Source organism: Grampus griseus, assembly GCF_964374135.1.
Source record: "Grampus griseus genome assembly, chromosome: 9".
NCBI lineage: Eukaryota > Metazoa > Chordata > Mammalia > Artiodactyla > Delphinidae > Grampus > Grampus griseus.
In genome coordinates this window covers 81,202,021-81,221,858 of record NC_139003.1, presented here as the reverse complement: position 1 = coordinate 81,221,858, position 19,838 = coordinate 81,202,021, and the positions used below count along the sequence as shown (strand labels likewise).

General features: G+C 34.8%; 1 protein-coding gene across 1 annotated transcript in view; it reads right to left on the bottom strand.

Annotated features, from left to right (window-relative positions):
• Positions 1-19,838, bottom strand: part of LOC309827169 (cadherin-23-like) — a gene marked incomplete at both ends in the record, with an annotated part of 116,097 nt that overhangs the window by 80,599 nt on the left and 15,660 nt on the right. Inside the window, 8 exon segments of the mRNA XM_082661711.1 lie at positions 1,623-1,805; positions 3,590-3,735; positions 5,589-5,692; positions 7,546-7,668; positions 9,435-9,529; positions 16,323-16,452; positions 16,456-16,477; positions 16,479-16,491. Of these exon segments, the coding sequence (XP_082517837.1) occupies positions 1,623-1,805; positions 3,590-3,735; positions 5,589-5,692; positions 7,546-7,668; positions 9,435-9,529; positions 16,323-16,452; positions 16,456-16,477; positions 16,479-16,491 (816 nt within the window).

Here is a 19,838-nt window from a genome sequence, read left to right as displayed (position 1 = left end):
TTGCTTCTGCTGTCTGCCCTCTGGTGGATGAGACTATCTAAGAGGCTTGATGGGAGGGACTGGTGGTGAGTAGAGCTGGCTGTTGCTCTGGTGGGCAGAGCTCTGTAAACTTTAGTCCACTTGACTGTTGATGGGTGGGGCTGCGTTCCCTCCCTGTTGGTTGTTTGGCCTTAGGCAACCCAACACTGGAGCCTACCTGGGCTCTTTGATGGGGATAATGACAGACTCTGGGAGGGCTCACACCAAGGAGTACTTCCCAGAACTTCTGCTGTCAGTGTCCTTGTCCCCACAGTGAGCCACAGCCACCCCCCGCCTCTGCAGGAGACCCTCCAGCACTATCAGGCAGGTCTGGTTCAGTCTTCCCTGGGGTCACTGCCCCTTACCCTGCATCCCAATGTGCACACTACTTTGTGTGTGCCCTCCAAGAGTGGAGTCTCTGTTTCCCCCAAGTCGTGTTGAAGTCCTACTATCAATTCCCACTAGGCTTCAGAGTCTGTTTCTTCCTCCCATTGCCAGACCCCCAGGTTGGGAAGCCTGATGTGGGGCTCAGAACCTTCACTACAGTGGGTGGACTTCTGTGGTATAAGTGTTCTCCAGTCTGTGAGTCACCCACCCAGCAGTTATTGGATTTGATTTTACTGTGATTGCGCCCCTTTTACCGTCTCATTGTGGCTTCTCCTTTGTCTTTGGATGTGGGGTATCTTTTTTGGTGAGTTCCAGTGTCTTCCTGTCGATGATTGTCCAGCAGCTAGTTGTGATTCTGGTGTTCTCGCAAGAGGGAGTGAGAGCATATCCTTCTACTCCGCCATCTTGGTTCCTCTCTGATTCACAATTTTTAAAGGTTATACTCCTTTTATTGTTATTATAAAATATTTTCTATATTCTCCATGTTGTATAATATATCCTTGTAGCTTCTTTTATACCTACTAGTTTGTGCTTCTAAGTCCCTTACCCCTACATTTCCTCCCTTCCGCCTTCCCTCTCCCCACTGCTAACCACTAGTTTGTTCTTTAGATCTGTGAGTCTGCTTCTTTTTTGTTATATTCACTAGTTTGTTGTATTTTTCAGTTCCCCATATAAGTGATATTATACAGTATTTGTCTTTTTCTATATCACTTATTTCACCTAGCATAATGCCCTCCAAGTCCATCTATATTGCTGCAAATGGCAAAATTCTATTCTTTTTTATGGCTGAGTAGTATTCCATTGTAAGTGTTAATTTCTTTATACCTTAGCCAGCACTGACTTTTTTCCTGTTATTTTTAAGTCTTGGTCAATCTAGAAGATAAAAGTTGTATTTTATTGTTTAGATTTTCACACATATGACAACTTGTTAAGCAACCTGTTAATTGATATGTTAGAGATAAACAAAATAATTTTGTAACTATTCCTATACCCAATCTTCCACACAAAGAAATAATTATTTGAAAGTTATTTTAAATCATACCAACTCTGTATTTTTTCTTTGTAAGAGTATATCTCTCACTTTATTGAGTTCTTTTACTTCTCTTTTATTAAAACTAAAAAATAAAACTTTAGTTATTATTAAAAATTTTATTTTAAAATTTTCTTACTCTTTCATTTCATGAATGTTATCAGTAAAATAGAAGGTTGTAATTTACCTGCTCCTATTGAAAAACTCGAGTCACAGACAATAGGATTGTCTGCATCCTCCACAAACACTGTAAACTTATAGGTACTGGTATTATTCCCATTATCTATGGCCTCAATTTCCAAAGAATAGGTTTTAGAATTATTTGGGTTGTCAAGATTCAAAGGCTGAAGAAGAGTGATTATGCCTGTAACTAATGGAAATAAATAAAGAAAAATTACCAAACTCAAATAATTAAGCATATATTAATTTATTCATATTGATGGTAATTTAATTCATTTAATAGTGTACACTTTTAGTGAATAAGGAAAGTGATGTTTAGCAGCTCTACAATCATTGAAAATATTTGTTTAAAAATGCCCACTTGCTTTATACTTATCTTTAAAATATAATTTAATATTATAAATGGTTTCATCATATTTTCCTCCAAATCTCTACATTGTAATTTATGGATTTACCAAGCATAGGTAGCATCTTGACTTTAAAAGTACCAGACCACAGTATTTGATTTTAATTATAATAATAGAGTTATTAGTGTTTTTGAGCCTGAAAAAACTAGCCAAACTATGTTAAAATCCTAATCATGTATTGTTTCTGCCATCCAACTTAACTAATTCTTCTTTTAACTAATTTTTATTGTAGTATAGTTGATTTACAATGTTGTATTAGTTTCAGGTGTACAACAAAGTGAATCTGTTATACATATACATATATCCACTCTTTTTTAGATTATTTTCCCATATAGGCCATTATAGAGTATTGAGTAGTGTTCCCTGTACTTATTAGTTATGTTTTATATATAGTAGTGTGTATATGTCAATCCCAGTCCCAATTTATCCCTCCCACCCTTACCCCCTGGTAATAATAAGTTTGTTTCTACATTTGTAACTCTATTTCTGTTTTGTAGATAAGTTCATTTGTACCCTTTTTTTAGATTCCACATATAAGAGATATATTTTATAGAAAGATGAAAAATGAGCTCAAGGGTCAAACTTAGGAAAATTTGTGAAGACAGAAATGACTGTTCATCCCTGGTGCTTCCAAGGGAGAATCTCGGTTGACTGGGAGAGTTGAAAGTTAGCAGCAGACATTTCATTTCTTACATATGTTTTTGCTGGTCTGCTATCTCATCATTGGTGTAAAGTAGCAGCTGGCTCTGCAGCTGCTCTATCCACCTCTGGATCCTCTTTCAACTTCTCTGGCTCCTAGAACAGGTGTATGTGTTCAGCCTTATAATGAAAGGCCCCAGCTTCTGCAGGATACCCTCACTATCAAGGTCAGCAGCAACAAGACAGACATGGGTTTTAGTGCATTCTCATAGGGTCCACAGCCTGCTTGTGTGTCTGGTCTGCCCTTAATCTCTCCCACTTTATATTCATCTTCCCTCCTGACCTCTGGGCTTGTGGACCTCAAGCTCTGGCATTAGACACAGAGACAACAGCCTTACAGAGTCTGCTTAAGAAGCTCTCATAGTTGTGTTGCTGGTGTTTTTTTTTTTTTTCTCTCTGGTTGAATGCTGGACAGTTAACTCAAGTACTGTGACAAGCCATAGGAAAATAATATTTCAGAATAGTAATTCTGTACCCATAGGCAGGAATATATCCATAATCAAGTGTCCAAAATATAATTATTAAGGAAATGTTCCGATTTTCACAAATGAAATTAAGGAGTTAGATATGACTTATCTGTCCTATAGTTTACAAGGATTTCACAGAAGCATTGTACTGATTGCCTCTGAAAGCCAATAGCCAGTTATAAAAATAAGTTACTGTGACAGACGTTATTTCACAAGAAGTTCATTTTTACAAGTAGGAAAATAGCAACTGTCCAAATGCCACACATTTTTGGTGTTTCCTTCTCCATATTTAATCTAATTTTGAAAGGGTAGCTTTACTCGCCCAAAGTCTAAAGGAAATGCCGAGATTAGATAGTGAATGCTTAAATGAAGACAGCTAGAGCTATGTATTTAAAACTTACAGGGGTCCAAAGCAAACTTTTCCTGCTGTGATCTAAAGGTATAAGTGATGCCGCCATCTTCATCTCGATCTGTTGGTATTACTCTTGCTATAATTTCTCCAACAGGTTTTTCTTCAGTTACATTAATAGAATTCAGACAAAAAGGTCTAAAGAAAAAGAAAATGTTGATGAAAAAATGTTGCAAATGCAGATTTGTATGCACATATCTGCTCAGTTCTGATAACGTGCAAAGAATCTTTTGGATTTGTGATAATATTACCTTCATCTTGTCAAGAATTTAAGAGTTCCAAAAGTATTCAAATGTTGAGAAAATCCATTTCTGGCACAAAGTTATGTAACTTTTTTGCATAAGCATTAATTTTTAATCATTAGTCTCTGGCATCATGCGAGACATGAAAGATAGCATAACATCAAAGAGATGAAAACTGGAAAACATTGAAATAGTGCACCTCTATTATTCTAAATACCAAATGTATGGAATAGTTGGCAATTGAACATAAGGGATTAAATATATTCATTTTCATCTTATCTGGTATGATGAAATGCTGTCCAAAGTCATAACTTTGGACAAGTTTGGACAACCAAGTTATCAGGACATTTATTTTAAATTTATTGTTCATCTCTTTAAAGTATATTTCAAGTCCCTGATCAATTTCCAGAACATTTCTGAAACTTAAATTTCTTTCTTATTCAACCTTCCATTCAAGCATCAGACATTTATCCGTAACCTACAATATGTTATTCCAGTTTATATGCATAAGAATAAGCTGGCTTCTGCTCTTTAGATCTCACTGCTAGAAGTGAACACAGATATAAATAACTGTAGTGCTGTGTGATAGATACCATAACTTTGCTACACATTTTAAAGGGAAGGACAGGCTAAATCTGGGCTTGGGAGAGAGGTTCAAGGAAGTTAAAGGAAAAGGAAGGTGAGTGGGTGAGGCCATTCCTCTGAGCAACCTTCTTGGCCACCACAGTCTAATGTGGTTTCTCCTTTACAGTGTGGTTTCTCCTTTATACCATAATACAATATAACTCACAGTATTTACATTCTGGACCACTTTGAATCATTTCCTTTTCTGTTTCATTAATTGTAATTTAACACACTGTGTCTCTTAAGAAGTGAAAACAATATTTGGGGGCCATACCAATATTTTAGTTATTTTGGTATTGCTTATATTATCTAGCATTGAATTCTACTAAATAAGTAAAGGCAATAAGTTTATGCTTATAGTAGGCATGCAGGTGACAAAAAATTATTTTAAGAAGTTGGCAGCACCTCTGCCACAAATGTAGTAGGACAGGTAGAGTAACTATCCCCAGAAATAGGAGAAAAACTAAGCTCCGTATTTGCTTCTCTTGTTCAGATAATATAAAAATGAATTTGGGGATTCAAACAATGTTACTCTCCTTAGTTATCTGTCAAGATATAACTTAGGGGTGGAAGGAAAATAATTTGAATACTACAATCTTTCTTTTTCTCTTCATCAATCTAAGTAGTATTTAATTTTTCTTAGATTGTAGTAATGTATTTGATTACTACATTTTGAAGTATAGAAAAACATCTAACAGACATTCGTAATCTGAAAATGTTTTTGAATGCTACAATTATATCTCAGAGTATGGAAGTAAAGTAATTTAAATTAAACACCTTAAACTACATTTTAAGGTCTACTTTTCCCATTGTTTAAAATTAATATATTTATTTAAAAGCAACACAACTTTACAAAACCTTTGGGGAAGAAAACAAAAAGACACACAAAAATCTTTTCACCATATCATATTATGATATTGGTCACTTCTATATTTGTTTACCAATATTTTCTGACATATATTTTACTTTCTATCAGCATATGTATCACTTATGTATATAGTAATATATTTTAATATAACAATAAAATATTTTTATGTAGCTATATAATCTTTATTATTATTATTTACAGTATGTGTGAAAAGTTTAGTTAGCCATTCTCTATGGTTACACTTTAAATATGCTTACTCAGATTGAGGCTTCTCATCATTTATGTTTCTAATCATGATAATTAGTGTCCCTTGACAGAATAGACCTGTTGTATCTGTTGCTCTCAGTGTAAGCTGGAAAACCTGGAAAAGAGTTTTTTTAAAAAACTTTACAATATACTATTTAGTAATACATGTGTATCTTTATATGTCTCCTGTTAGGTTTTTTTGTTGTTGTAGTGTTCTCCAATTAAATATAGTGTTTTAATTGTCTTCTAGGCAACTGAAGAAATATAAGTGCTTTCTTAGTTAACTAGATTAGTTGTATATTTCAAAATAGCTTCATGTCATTTGCCATTAAGTCTCAAAGGTCTGTGTAGCTTGGCTGCATGCCTAAATATAGACTAAATTGAACAAAAAAATGAATGAATTACAGATTCAATTATTAACTGAAAGTACAATGCACTGAAACCATTCACAAAGCAGACTGTTTAATGCTAACCCCTGGAAACAGGACCATGATCACTCTTTGCGATCAGAACAGGAGGTAATTTCTGAAAAGAGTTTAGAATGTCATCTGATCTCAAATATTTTCCCCATCATCCTGTCACACATCTCACCCTTTAAATATTATTTATTCAGACATATCAGTAAGTGTCCTTCTGAAAAGAAAAAAACACCCTGAGACAGTAAGGTATCCACTAAAACGTTTTTAAGCAGACGTTTTAAGCAGACGTTAAGAAAGCCCTTACAATGTACAAGAACCTGTGCTGAGTGAGGGGCTGACAATGAGCGTATTTAAATTTCTTTTATAAAATGTCATAAAATTTATAGGTTAGCTATGTAGTAGAAAGATGAAGTAAGTAAGTCTTAAAGGACTTACCAAGTTTGGTTGAATGTGTGAGTCAAGGTAAGCAAGGGAAGTGAGGCAGGGAATGGGCACAAGTATGGAGCTGAACTGCTTAAATACGTAGGTAGCTGATAGGCACAATCTCCATTTTTCCCACCTAATTTTAATTTTAAGCTCATATTGACCTCACATTGTAGTCCTAACACTCAAATTGCTTAAAAGATATGTATCATTGGCTTCTTCCCCATTCTGTGACATTTAACATTTCCAGATTGAAATTGAAATAGAAGTCATTGGCTTTCTTCTACCCTTTAAGTTCTTTTAGGCTAGAAGGCTGAGATCATCTTTAGTTATAAATACTCTTTCTCCTAAATATCTATTCAGCAGCACATCCTCTATTTTTTCTATAAATTCTTGCATTTGCTCTCTAATGACTATTTTCTCAACCACCTTATTGAAATAATACATGTGGAGGATTTCTGAAAGTGGAAATGTTTTACCAATGCCAGTAATAATAATAATTTATCCCTTTATTTCTTAAATTTCACACTCCATTTCTGTGTGTACAGGTTATCTCAATAGCCCTCTAGTTGTTTTCTTTCCAGTCATTGTTCCTACTAACATGTCATTCTCTACTGAGAAAAATCTTCCCAACAATGCTTTCCTTCTTTCTTTCATGGAAATATCAGAAATTGTTCTTTTTCCCTGCCTCATTAGTTTCAAATTCATCTGAAAGGCTTATACCCCATCTTACCTTGGCTACCTATGTGTTTTGTCATTCTAAGTAGGGCAGAGTATAAATTGTTTCAATACCACAACTTGACTGTTTTAAATTTCTTCCCATGTGATGTTCAGAAATTTTTTAAATTTAATGATTTAGTTTTCCCTAATTAGAAAGCTACTTAAAAGTCTTTTTTTTTTCTGAAACTTCTTTAGATAGATCTAAAAAGTTAAGACATGATCTCTATGTTTTGATATCCACCAAGACTGGTTCTAGATATTTGGTTAACTGCACTAATCCTCATTAATGAATCACAAAATATTACTCTTCCTTTAAAATAATAATCTGTTTAATCTTTCAGGCAGAGTTCAGTTATGAAAGATTCTTGTCATTCTTTGCAGAATAATAAATAAATATATTAACTACATGATATCCAGCCTCAAAGCCCAAGGGATCATTGCCTCTCACACTAACAATGCCACTTACAGAATCCACTCCAAAAGAACTGGCTCCTTTCTTTGGTCCAGATAACTGTGTCTCAATGGAGTACTAGAAAAATAAAGCATACATTAATCGCACTAAAATAAATGAAAATGTATTTGGAAGATCATTCAGATACAATAATGGAGCAAATATATAGAAAGTTCTTTATTTTTACATTGATTAATTTCTCTCTTTCTTTATTATCTAAGCCTGTATTAAAACCATTGAAATATACTGATGTAGAATACAGGAAAAGTAAGAGTTGTTTAGCTTATTAACACAACCAAAAGATTTGCTATATTTTTACAGAGCTGCATAACACTATATACATTCCTTTAAGAGAACTTTTTTTAAAAATTAGATTTGGTTCTGCAAATTAATACATCTCTGAAAGAATGTACAAAATAAACTCACTGTTTGAGTTTTTAGAAACAAAATAAGAATTATAATGATATAAACTAATTGCAAATATTAATACAGTTGAATACAGTTTATAATTTATCTTACTTCTTGATTGCACTTTCTATTTATTTTCCACCATGTTTGAGAAGAGGTGAGAGTAGATGAATCATTCTCAAAAGTATCTGAAAAAAATGTAGTTTGAAATGAGGTAAAATTTGATTAAAGTTCAATTATAACTGCATATTTTTTTAATTTGATAAGGATCAAGCTTTAGCAATGTAACTATTTCCCAAAACACTAAATTTTAAAACACACCTGCTGCGCTTTTTTCCTGCAAATGACAGAACTGGTAATAACTATTTTCAGCTGGACCATAGGTTTTTTTTTTTTTTAACATAGGTTATTTTTTAACCTATTGGAAGGACATCGTCTATTAGGAAAAGTCTCATATTTATTAACAATTTCATACAAATTGCATACTGGCTGGTCTACAACAAAGTATTTTCGAGCAGGGATTTTTGAGTACCTTGACTGACAACAGCCCATATATCACTGGAGGTTAACTGGAAATCAAGGGCGAGAGGGATTAAATGACTTCCCCAGGATTACTCCGCTAGTTAGTGTTAATTCCTAACTTGACCCAAGTTACCTGAAGCGCCATTATTTCACCCCCATACAGTGCTCCTTACTTCATACTGTGAATTACCAAATTAGAAGTAAACTCTTTCAATACATGTTTAAAAAGAACAGCTGCAGAGAAAGCATGCTGACTTTTGTAGTCCAATGTACTGCTAAATTCTCCATTTAGAGCTTTATGGGTTCTTTTTATTTTGCCAAATCTCTAAGAGACTTTACAATCATGAATCAATTATGAGAAAAGCAAGTCTCTTATAGTTAGATATCTAGTAATTAGGATACTGAAACATCAAAAAAATATAATCACATTCACATGTGACATTGAAATAGCTAGCCAAGTGGAACAGTTCTGAATAGAATCCAAAAGACAAAGCCCCAGTTTCAGCTCAGCATTGATGTCTTTCTTGCAGTTGCCCACCTCCATTAGAAGTTGTATAATTTTCTTATACTCATTAAGAAAATTTCTTATAAAAATGCTATTTCCAACATTAACACGAATATCGCATTAGAGTGGTTGTCAGCTTCATTATGCTTTCTTTAATTATCAAATTAAATATATTAACCACTCTTGAAAAATATCTCCAAAGCATAGCAATGTACTCAGAAAAATCTTCCCAACAATGCTTTCCTTATTTTTCTCATGGAAATATCAGAAATTGTTCTTCTTTCCTAGCGGATTAGTTTCAAATTCATCTGTAAGACTTATATCCCATGTTACCTTGGCTACGTATGTGTTTGCCATTCTAGTGCATGCCAAAGCGATATATGTGTCTCACACAATGATCACCACCTACCATCAGTACATTACCATTTAAAGAGCCCTCATCTGTGGCTGTCACTCTATAAATTGACTGATATAATGGATAGTCCTCATCAATTTCTAAGGTAGCTGTGAAGTAAAAATCAACATGTATCAAAAATTAACATATATGATGCTTTCATTAGTTCTTTATATAATAAAAACAAAACAAAACTAATTGTAGATTGGATGATAGGCCTGGGATAATATTTTAAGATAGTGATCTATTTTTGTATTTTTCCCTTTGGCTTCCTGCCATTTTTCCTGCTCCTACAGAGTGCTTTTCCTTACTTCCTAGCACTGTCTATGGCAACTATAGCCTAAACAAAAAGAGCATGACATATATGCTGACAGATTGCCCCAGGAGAAGCCAGCCAAGTAACCTCAAAATAGATTCCTGTACTCCAGTTTCTAGGCCTGATGGGGCTATGCGTGGAGGAACTCTTTCTTACAGACACACATTTGTGGACATCTGTGATTGACCTCCATCTTTCACACACCTTCTAAAATCTCCCCATACCCTTGACCATGGGTAAAAAAAACTCAAACTACAATGCAACATGGATGGAGTGACCTAAGGAAAGACTCAGGTTAATTGTTTTATTTGTTCTCTGATGTTTTCTGTGCCTTGTGTGTGTGTGTGTGTGTGTGTGTTTTATTACAATCCATAGGTATGAGTTTGAAATAGAGTAACACAAGCTGTGTAATCAGGCACTTTAAAATCTTCTATTTCTTACACACATACATTTATGGACCAAATTTATACATCTTAATAAATTTAAATTTTAACAGATTACCCAACTAAATTTAATTGATCTTTGTTTTTCTAATGTAATTACATTTAAAGTGAGTGACCAGGAAATGTCAGTGTAGGTGAAGATAGTGAGATAATAAAATAATGGTGGCTGCCTTAAAGCATATCTCCCAATATTTTCTCCAAAAGCAATACAGAAAGCAGGCAGAAATAAAATTACACAAAATCCTGCCCTCAGCATAACTTGAAGATAGAACATGACCAAACTTCATAATAACTTTAAGTAAATTTTTTAAAAACCAAAAGAAACAAATTTAACAAATCCTGGCAAATAATATCTCAAGTTTTCATCCCACCATGAGGCTTCGTGTCTAGCAAAGGATGAAGCAGAAAAGTTTTTGGTAAGAGTAAAAGATAAAGCAAACTACAGGCCTAAGGCTGATGTAAAATAGCTGTCAGAAAGAGTAAGTCAAAATGTAAAAGAAAAACCCTAAAAATTCTCTTATGTTGAAAGTACCATGCTTAGTACTGTAGGGAAATACATAATGAAAAAAAGCAAGTTGCAAATCCCCAATTTTTTTTTTCTTAAGGGCAAGTAAATAATAAAAACAAAACTGATTTTAAGATATAATAAATACTTTTAAACTGAACAATGAATGAAGTAAAATGTGTGCTAGAGATATACTGGCGTCTATATACTTGTCTTTGACTCAAATACTGGCATCTATATACTTGTCTTTGACTCAATCAGAAAACTGAACTTAAAAGGTTTTTTAAATTCTTCAACATTTAGACAAAAGTCAGATTCTGTGATACTTCATATGTATAAACCTGAACTATTTAATTGCAAAGAAAATTAATAGAGGAAAAAGTGTATTTGTCCCTCAATGCTGTTAAGCAAGTCCTGTTCTATTTATTCTTCACCTTTCTACAAAAATTATTTCAAACTTCGGCTTTTTGCCCCAAACCTATTACTCCTTCCCATCTGTCTTACTTCCCATAGAAGATCTCTCTTCTTATAACACAGAGTAAGGAGAAACCACTAGATTAGTAATAGCTCACTTTTTCTTTTAAGATCTATAGTTCCGCTTACATCTGCACCATTTTCCCTCCCTTTATAGTCAAAGGAGCAAACTGCTTGTTATTAATGATAATCCATGTCCACTGGGAGGTGTTTCCCCTTCTACTTTCTCCGGAACTTAACTCTATCTCCCACTTTCAAATACTCCCTCACTACTGTCTACTTTGTATTACCATTTGAACATGCTCAAATCTCATCCATTAAAACAATCTCCCTAACCCTAAGCTCACTTTAGCTATGGCCCTGTCTCTCTACTAGAGTTTTGTATATTTCTTCACCTCCCACTCAGTCTTTAGTCTACTCTACTAGAGGTTCTTCCCCACTACAAACACTAAATTTTTTTCCAAAAAGTCATCAAAAGCCTCCATGCTGACAGACCCAATTAATACTCACTGTCGATCTTATTTGATTTCTCTTTGATGTTTACACAGTTGAGGCTTGCTTTTTCTCTTGCAGAAAAATATCATTGCAAATCAATAGGCCCTGCTCTAAAATTTTCAGTACCTTTGGAAAAACTGCCTGGGAAACTCAAACTTGGCATGGTTCCTGAAGAGCCATTAAGTTCTCATATCAGACAAAATACTTGTTACAGCTTTTCAAATATTAACCAACAACTCCTAAATAACCTGCAGTCTCCTTTAGCTACCACCCTAGTCTGTAATCCTTGAGTGCACACCTTTCACCACCTCACATCCTGGACAGAGCCAGCACTGGGAATGGAAAACAGAAAGGACTCAAGGGCCCTCAGTGTGACACAGAAGAGGGCTGAGAGCGCAGGAGAGCTTGGGAGAGATTATCTAGAGTCTTACCCATTGATCAAGAGAGAAAGGAAGAAAAAAACTATGAAGGGATTCAGGTTACTTATTCACAGCCATAGCCAATATCATTATTGAACATGTGTATTTTTTATTAATTAATTTTTATTGGAGTATAGTTAATTTACAATGTTATGTTAGTTTCTGCTGTACAGCAAAGTGAATCAGTTATACATATACATATATCCACTCTTTTTTAGATTCTTTTCCCATATAAGTCATTACAGAGTATTGAGTAGAGTGCTATACAGTAGGTTCTTATTAGTTATCTATTTTATATATAGTAGTGTGTATATGTCAATCCCAGTTTCCCAACTTATCCCTCCTCCACCCTTTCCCCCTTGGCAACTGTAAGTTTGTTTTCTACATCTGTGACTCTGTTTTGTAAATAGTTTCATTTATACCATTTCTTTTACTATTCCACATATAAGTGATATCATATGATTTTTGTCTTTCTCTGTCTAGCTTACTTCACTCAGTATGACAATCTCTAGGTCCATCCGTGTCACTGCAAATGGCATTATTTCGTTCTTTTTTTTTTTTTTTTTTTGCGGTACGTGGGCCTCCCACTGTTGTGGCCTCTCCCGTTGTGGAGCACAGGCTCCGGACACGCAGGCTCAGCGGCCATGGCTCACAGGCTCAGCTGCTCTGCGGCATGTGGGATCATCCCGGACTGGGGCACAAACCCGTGTCCCCTGCATCAGCAGGCGGACTGTCAACCACTGCGCCACCAGGGAAGCCCTATTTCATTCTTTTCTATGGCTGAGTAATATTCCATTGTATGTGTGTACCACAATTTCTTTATCCATTCCTCTGTTGATGGACACATCCTGGAGAATGTCCCATGTGCATGTGAAAAGAATGTGTATTCTGCTGCTTTTGGATAGAATGTTCTGTATGTATCTATTAAATTTATCTTCACAAATGTGTCATTTAAGGCCAGTGTTTCCTTATTGATTTCCTGTCTGGTAGATCTGTCCATTGATATAAGTGGGGTGTTAAATCAAGGGATGACAGTGTGTTTTCAAAATACTATATTTTAATTGGAATTATAAAGAAAATTTCTGTCAGGTACACAATCAAATAAACTGGGACCTTCAATTCACTACTTGTTTTTCAGAGATTAGAGCTACTAGTCTGAAAGAAAAGTCAAAGCTTCAAGGCATTTTGAATTTGTTAAGTATGAAAATAAATTGAAAATGTAAATATAGACATATAAATTTTTGAGATGAGCAGATTAGATGGATTAATTCTGCCTGGGCTTTGATCCCATCTCTCTTTTACTTTCTCTTTCATGTATCTTCAATCACCAAGTTAATGAATTATCCCCACTTTTTTGTAAAATTACTCAGGTGTCTCCCTTTAAAACCAAATGCACCAGACAAAGCTTTCAATCCAAAATAGTTCTCCCATTGCCTTCTCTCCAGTTTCATATGCAGATTTCTAAAACATGCTTTTTATTTTCACAATCTCCTAATTCTGCTCTGTTCTGGCTTCCTCCCCTTATAATACCAATAAAACAGTTCTCAGTAGGTTCATTAGGTTTCATTATCCCCATATCACTAACTAAATGCAATGGACATTTTAACATCATCTTACTTGATTGTGGAATTCAAGTCTACTAACCACTAGCACTCTCTTTCAACACTCTCTCCCTTTGCCATTCAGGGTACAACTTTCTCTTTTTTCTACCACCACTTGAGCTGCTCCTTGCTGTCCTTGGCAGGCTGAGCTTCTTCCCTACATAATTAAGTGTAGGAGTTCCTCAGGGTTTGGCCCTATGCTCTCCTTTCTTCTAATTCTCTATTCTCTAGCTGAGTAATCTCATCCAAGTTCGCGTTTTCAATTACAAAACATGTATAGACCTAGGCAAGACCTGTGAGTTCCACTGCTTATTTAAATCTCTCCTTTGATATAACAAAAGCATATGAAGCATGAAATGTTCAAAAGTGAACTCATAATTTTTCCCTGCAAATTTGGTCTATTTCTAGATTTTCCTATCCTAACTGAGAATCTCCAAACCAGTTATGCAAATCATAAACCTCAGAGTTCTCCTCTTCCTTTATAGTTAATTCAATACCAGATTCATTTACCATTTAAATATCTCAAGAATGTCTTTTTATTTTTACCTCTGTCACCTTCCTTGGCCAAACTATACCATTTCTAGTCTGAAATATCTTGATAACTGGCCTTCCTCTCTCTACTCCATGGGTCTTCAAACTACTGCCCACGAGTCAAATCTACACTGCTGCCTGTTTTTATATGGTCTTCCGATCAAAGAATGGTTTTTGCACGTTTAAATGGTTTTTAAAAATCAAAAGAAAGAGTAATATTTTGTGACACATGAAATTTAAATTTCAGTGTTTATCAAGTATTAACAGAACACTTACACACCCACTTGTTTCTGCATCGTCTATTGCTGCATTCTTGCTATGCTGGCAGATTTGATAACAGAGATAGAGACCATAGATGATGCTCTCATCACTTCACGTAGTATAAATTGCAGTAATCCAGTCACAATAGCATTCCAAGCACCATGTTATTTTTTGTTACCATGCCTACCCATCATGGCCAAGTAAGAAAAGAAAAGAAATGTGGACTTTGAATGCCACACTTTTAAGGTATGATGGAGTGTGGATTTTTTTAAGGCACGACAGATGTTGCAAAGCATCATGCTTATTATACAGAAGCATTATAGCTGATAAAGGAATATGCTGTATAAAAGAAGACTAAGCATTCATCACTATATTCCGTTTTGACCGGAAAACAATGGTCAGAAAAAATGGTAAATGTATAACAAAATACCCCATGATGACAGATTTTATTCACAAAAATAAATCAGAATGAAGCTGCAACCAAAATAAGATTCTGAGTGGCTCATTTGTTATCCAAGCAAGGAAAACCACTCACTGATGTTGAGTTATTTAGCCCCTCCAACCATTAAAAGGAAATTCTATCCTCCCAAAAAGGAATGTCCATTCTTCTCACTAGTATACTTGTATTAAAAATTATAACCAATTTTTAGTATTATTATATTTTAAAAATTTATATCTCAATAAAATATAGAAATTTGCTTCCTCCATTGTTATATGAGTACTACATAAGTAATATTTTTGATCTTGCCTTTTGGACTTCAAAACCCAACATATTTACTCTGACCCTTCACAGCATCTGTTGACACCTCTTCTACCTTTGTCCCCTTCAAATATTTCTCTCCACTCAACCAGATGTATCTATTTAAAACACCTACTTGCTTATAATATTTCAAAGGATTCCCACTGCCCTTAGGGCAAAGATCAGCACTCTTAAAATACCTGTATTACTTTTCAATATTCATTTTGTGTCATATTGCTTAGTGATCTCTCCATTTCAGTCACTAGATTTTCAATTCTTCTTACCTTGTTCTATATTGTCTCAAGGCATTTGTACATACAATTCCTTTGACATGAAGATACTCTTCCCTCTCTTGTTTATTTACTTATATCAGAGTTTGGATCTAAAGTAAATGGTCAGTTCTTTAGAGAAAGCTTCCCTATGTCTGACTTGGTCAGCCCTTATACACAAACACACACACACATTATTTGCTTTTGTAATATGAAAATACCCTTTGAACCTTAAGGGTTTTAAAAATAAATTATTCTTTGAGGCATTTTCACAAATAAGGGTTTAAATTTAAGTATTACGTTGTCAAGCCCTTTTATTTATTTATTTTTTTCTCTCCTGCCTCATTTTTCTTGTAGTAAATCTTTTTAAGAATCTCTGTTGCTGTTTTTTGGGGTTTTTTTTTTTTGCGGTATGCGGGCCTCTCACTGTTGTGGCCTCTCCCGTTGCGGAGCACAGGCTCCGGACGCGCAGGCTCAGCGGCCATGGCTCACGGGCCTAGCCGCTCCGCAGCATGTGGGATCTTCCCAGACTGGGGCATGAACCCGTGTCCCCTGCATCAGCAGGCAGACTGTCAACCACTGCGCCACCAGGGAAGCCCCTCTGTTGCTGTTTTTAATGTATTTGCTTTCTAACCTCTTAACTGAGAAGTGAGAATTTCTACATGGTAAACATTTTTTCCAGACTATTCCATAGAGAGGTTATATGTTTTCTTATATACATGTATATCTGCACATGTTTTTGTATATTTACATAATAAAAAAATCACTGAACATATCCGACTGGAGAAACATGCCTGGCATCTTTCATTATATATAGCTGTTGAAAGTAAACCATAAGAAATGATCATACCTGTACCTGAAGAAAACTGTGGATCAGCAGCACAGCACAGAGGTTCCGGAACATCAATGATATTAACGGTCAAAACATGTCTTGAGAGACCTTCAGTATCAATTATTAGTAGAAACCTTCTGGGATCAGTTTAATAATTTAAAATTTTGGTAGATGATTACACCAGAACCTAGTTAAGAGATAATCCATAAATTATAATTACCATAAGCATATAGAAACATATCTTTTGAATGATTTTAGAATTTCATATTTTAACTCTTCTATTTTATAAAGAACCTAAGTGGGAAATGATGTCATCTACCCAAAGTCACACAATTAGCAAGCATGGCATGAATCTTTAATTGAAGGAAACGAAAAAAGCAGGAGTGTAAGTGTCCCAATTTTTATTTTTTCACTACCTCACAAAGAAAAGAGTTAAAACATGAAACGAAATAGCAAACACTAGTAGTTGACTTATTTTCTTTTCAAAGTGTTTCACAATTCAGACTTCTATTTTTATTGAACTGCATTTTGCTTTCAAACATTTTCATTGAAAATTATTCCCAAAGATTACAGGGAACATCAGTCCCGGAGATTGTATTGTGATTATAATACGTGTCTATTTTTTGTTAACAGAAAAAAAACTTTTTTGTTTTTTTTATATCCAACCTCATTAGTTATTATGAGTTTACCAAAAATCATAAAATAGGCTTGGTGTAATTTTGATCTGGCACCAAGGTAAACTTTATCAAGAAGATGTTCTTGTTGTCAAAGAAGGCATACTGCCTCTGAAAAGGTATTTTTATATGCTACTAAGTTCAACAGCAACTAATTCCCTTCTGGGCTAGCCTAAGACCTGGGTGTAAAATAATTAGCTGTATTAAGTGAAGACAAGAAAATAAAGTATGGATGAAGGGAAGGAAAACACAGACACTAATAAAAACTATATTTAAAAATATTTTGTTATAGTGGGCAAGATTAGTTCCATTAAATCTGGGCATTTTTAAGAAATTGTCATCATTTTTAACAAAGAATGTCTTTTAAAGTGAATGAAATATTGGGGATATTCTTAGAAAGCCCTGAGTCACTAAGGCTGTTGAATTAGAGGGAGAAATATTATTCTTAATTTGGGGAAAGTCGCTATTATTGATAGGCAACTCTTTTTAAAAGTATGTACTAACAAATATTAGCTAATGGATTTAATACGGGCAAAAGAATCAGTCCATAACAAATTAATTTCCTTCAAGTTTTTGTATTTTCGTTTTCAATTTTATGGAATAATGAGTCAAGCAAAATTAGATCATAAGAAGAAACAAGAATAACCCAATGCAGAACTTCTTTCAAATTGAAGTAGAGGTTACATATCCCTTCCAAATAGGACAATAAGTCTCAAAGTGTGGTGGTGGATCAAACCTAGAGGGAATATTAATAGGTTTAACCATTGAGTGGTTGTTTATTATAATGTCTCCTAAGAAGTCTCTTACAGCCATACTAATGGAACTAAAACTAAAATAATAATTCTGTTATTCTCCGCAATCCCCCTAGCCCAAGAAAGATTTTTTTACCCCTTATTTTGGCATGAAGGATACAAAGGAGAAAGAGTTCCAGTATCAGTACTGATGTGTCAAACAATTTGTGGTTCAATTTAATCAGTTGGATTCATCTAGGGACTGGTTGTTAGACTAGGTTTCAGAGGTTAACATGTTTTTTATTTTGGAATAGACATGAACACACCTTTGGAATTCAGTCATATGAGTGAACCCAGGCAAAATAGCAGATGAGTCATTCAGCCAACCCACAGAATTATGAGAAACAAAACTCAGTGTTGTTTGAAGCAACTGTATTTTTGAGTGATTTATTATGCAGCACCAGAAAATTGGAATAAGAGGCATACAGGCTTAAAGAGTTGGGTGAATAATTAGAAATACAACCAAGAGTCTATTGGTGTAGGAACATTCATAGAGATAAAATCAAGAGGGAAAAAAACGGAATCAGGAATAGGCCTTGTGTTAAGAGATTCAACCAGGGAAATAAAATTGCTGAAGAGTGATGTAAAAATACATAAGAAGGGCATTTTACCAAACGTTGGGATCAGGATGGATACTCAAATTTCTTCTTGGAGGGAATTATTTCTTAACTAATGCCTGAAAGATGGGAAGGGGTTGGTCACATGAAGGGGAATAAAGAAGGAAAAAGACGTGATATGTGCAAAGGCCCACAGGCAGAAGATAGTTTTGCCTTAGGAGATGTATATTTTGACTAAAATACATAGCATGTAATGGAGGGTGTTTCCTTTTGAATCTGGAGAAATAAACAGGAACCACATCTTAAAGAGATTTGTATGTCAGTTTAAAGAGTTTGGATTTTACTGTGAGGGAATTGGAAGCTGTCAGTTGTAAGTCGGATGACATTGATAGATGATAAATGATAGATAGATAGATATCAAATAATTATAGTGTTCTATTTGTACTTTAATAACATTACCAAGTCAGTGAAGGGAAAATTGTGGAAGAGGTCTGGAGACAAGAAGACAAATGAGGAGGTAGATGCACAAGTCTAGAGGAAAGGTAATGGGGAAGTAACTTGAGATAGCGATAATAGGAATGGGATGAATATACCAGAGATTTAAAATCTGTAGATTTTGGTGATTGGTCAGAGGTGGACGTTGTGGCAAAATGAGTCAATAAGTCATGCCTATCACACAGTTTTTTGAAAGATAGTTGGCAACAAATTTATCACACATGAGGGTGTTTTTGATGTCCTGCAAAATACTCGATGGTAATTAGGGGATTGAGGATTCTATACAGCAGTGCTTGGCTCCTTCTGCCCCCTAGGTTACTTTAACACAAAAGTTTAAGTAAAAGTAGATTTGGGGAAAAAATAACCAGTCCAGATTTGAATAACTAAATTTAATATTAATTGTGTTTCTCTTTCTGACTTACTTCACTCTGTATGACAGACTCTAGGTCCATCCACCTCACTACAAATAACTCAATTTCGTTTCTTTTTATGGCTGAGTAATATTCCATTGTATATATGTGCCACATCTTCTTGTGAATATTTCAGTAAAGTAGATGTATTGGTCTGGTGTTTAGTCACAGTGTTTGAGTTTGTGTATATATTTGGCAATCATCAGAACATGTTTTGTAATTGTAGCCAAGAGATAGATAAGATTGCTCGGGTAGAATATGAACAGTATGAAGGAACGGAAACCTAAATAGCCCTGAAAAACACACACATGGACAGAATAAATAGAGGAAGAAGGTATGTCAGAAAAGAAGAACATGAAGGAAGAGGGGGGAGTTGGAGAGGCAGGACGATGACAAGGAGAATCACAGAGATGGGGAAAACCAGTAGAATATAGTGTCATAGGAATCAAAGGATGAGAGTGTTTAAAAAGTATGGAAGGTTACTAAATGTTCTAAATGCTAAAGGGAGATTATATGAGATGAGGGCCAAAATATGGTATTGTATTTAACAATAAATAAGATTCCTATGTATGGTGACATATCTTGGTGCTGTGATTTGTCAGTACTT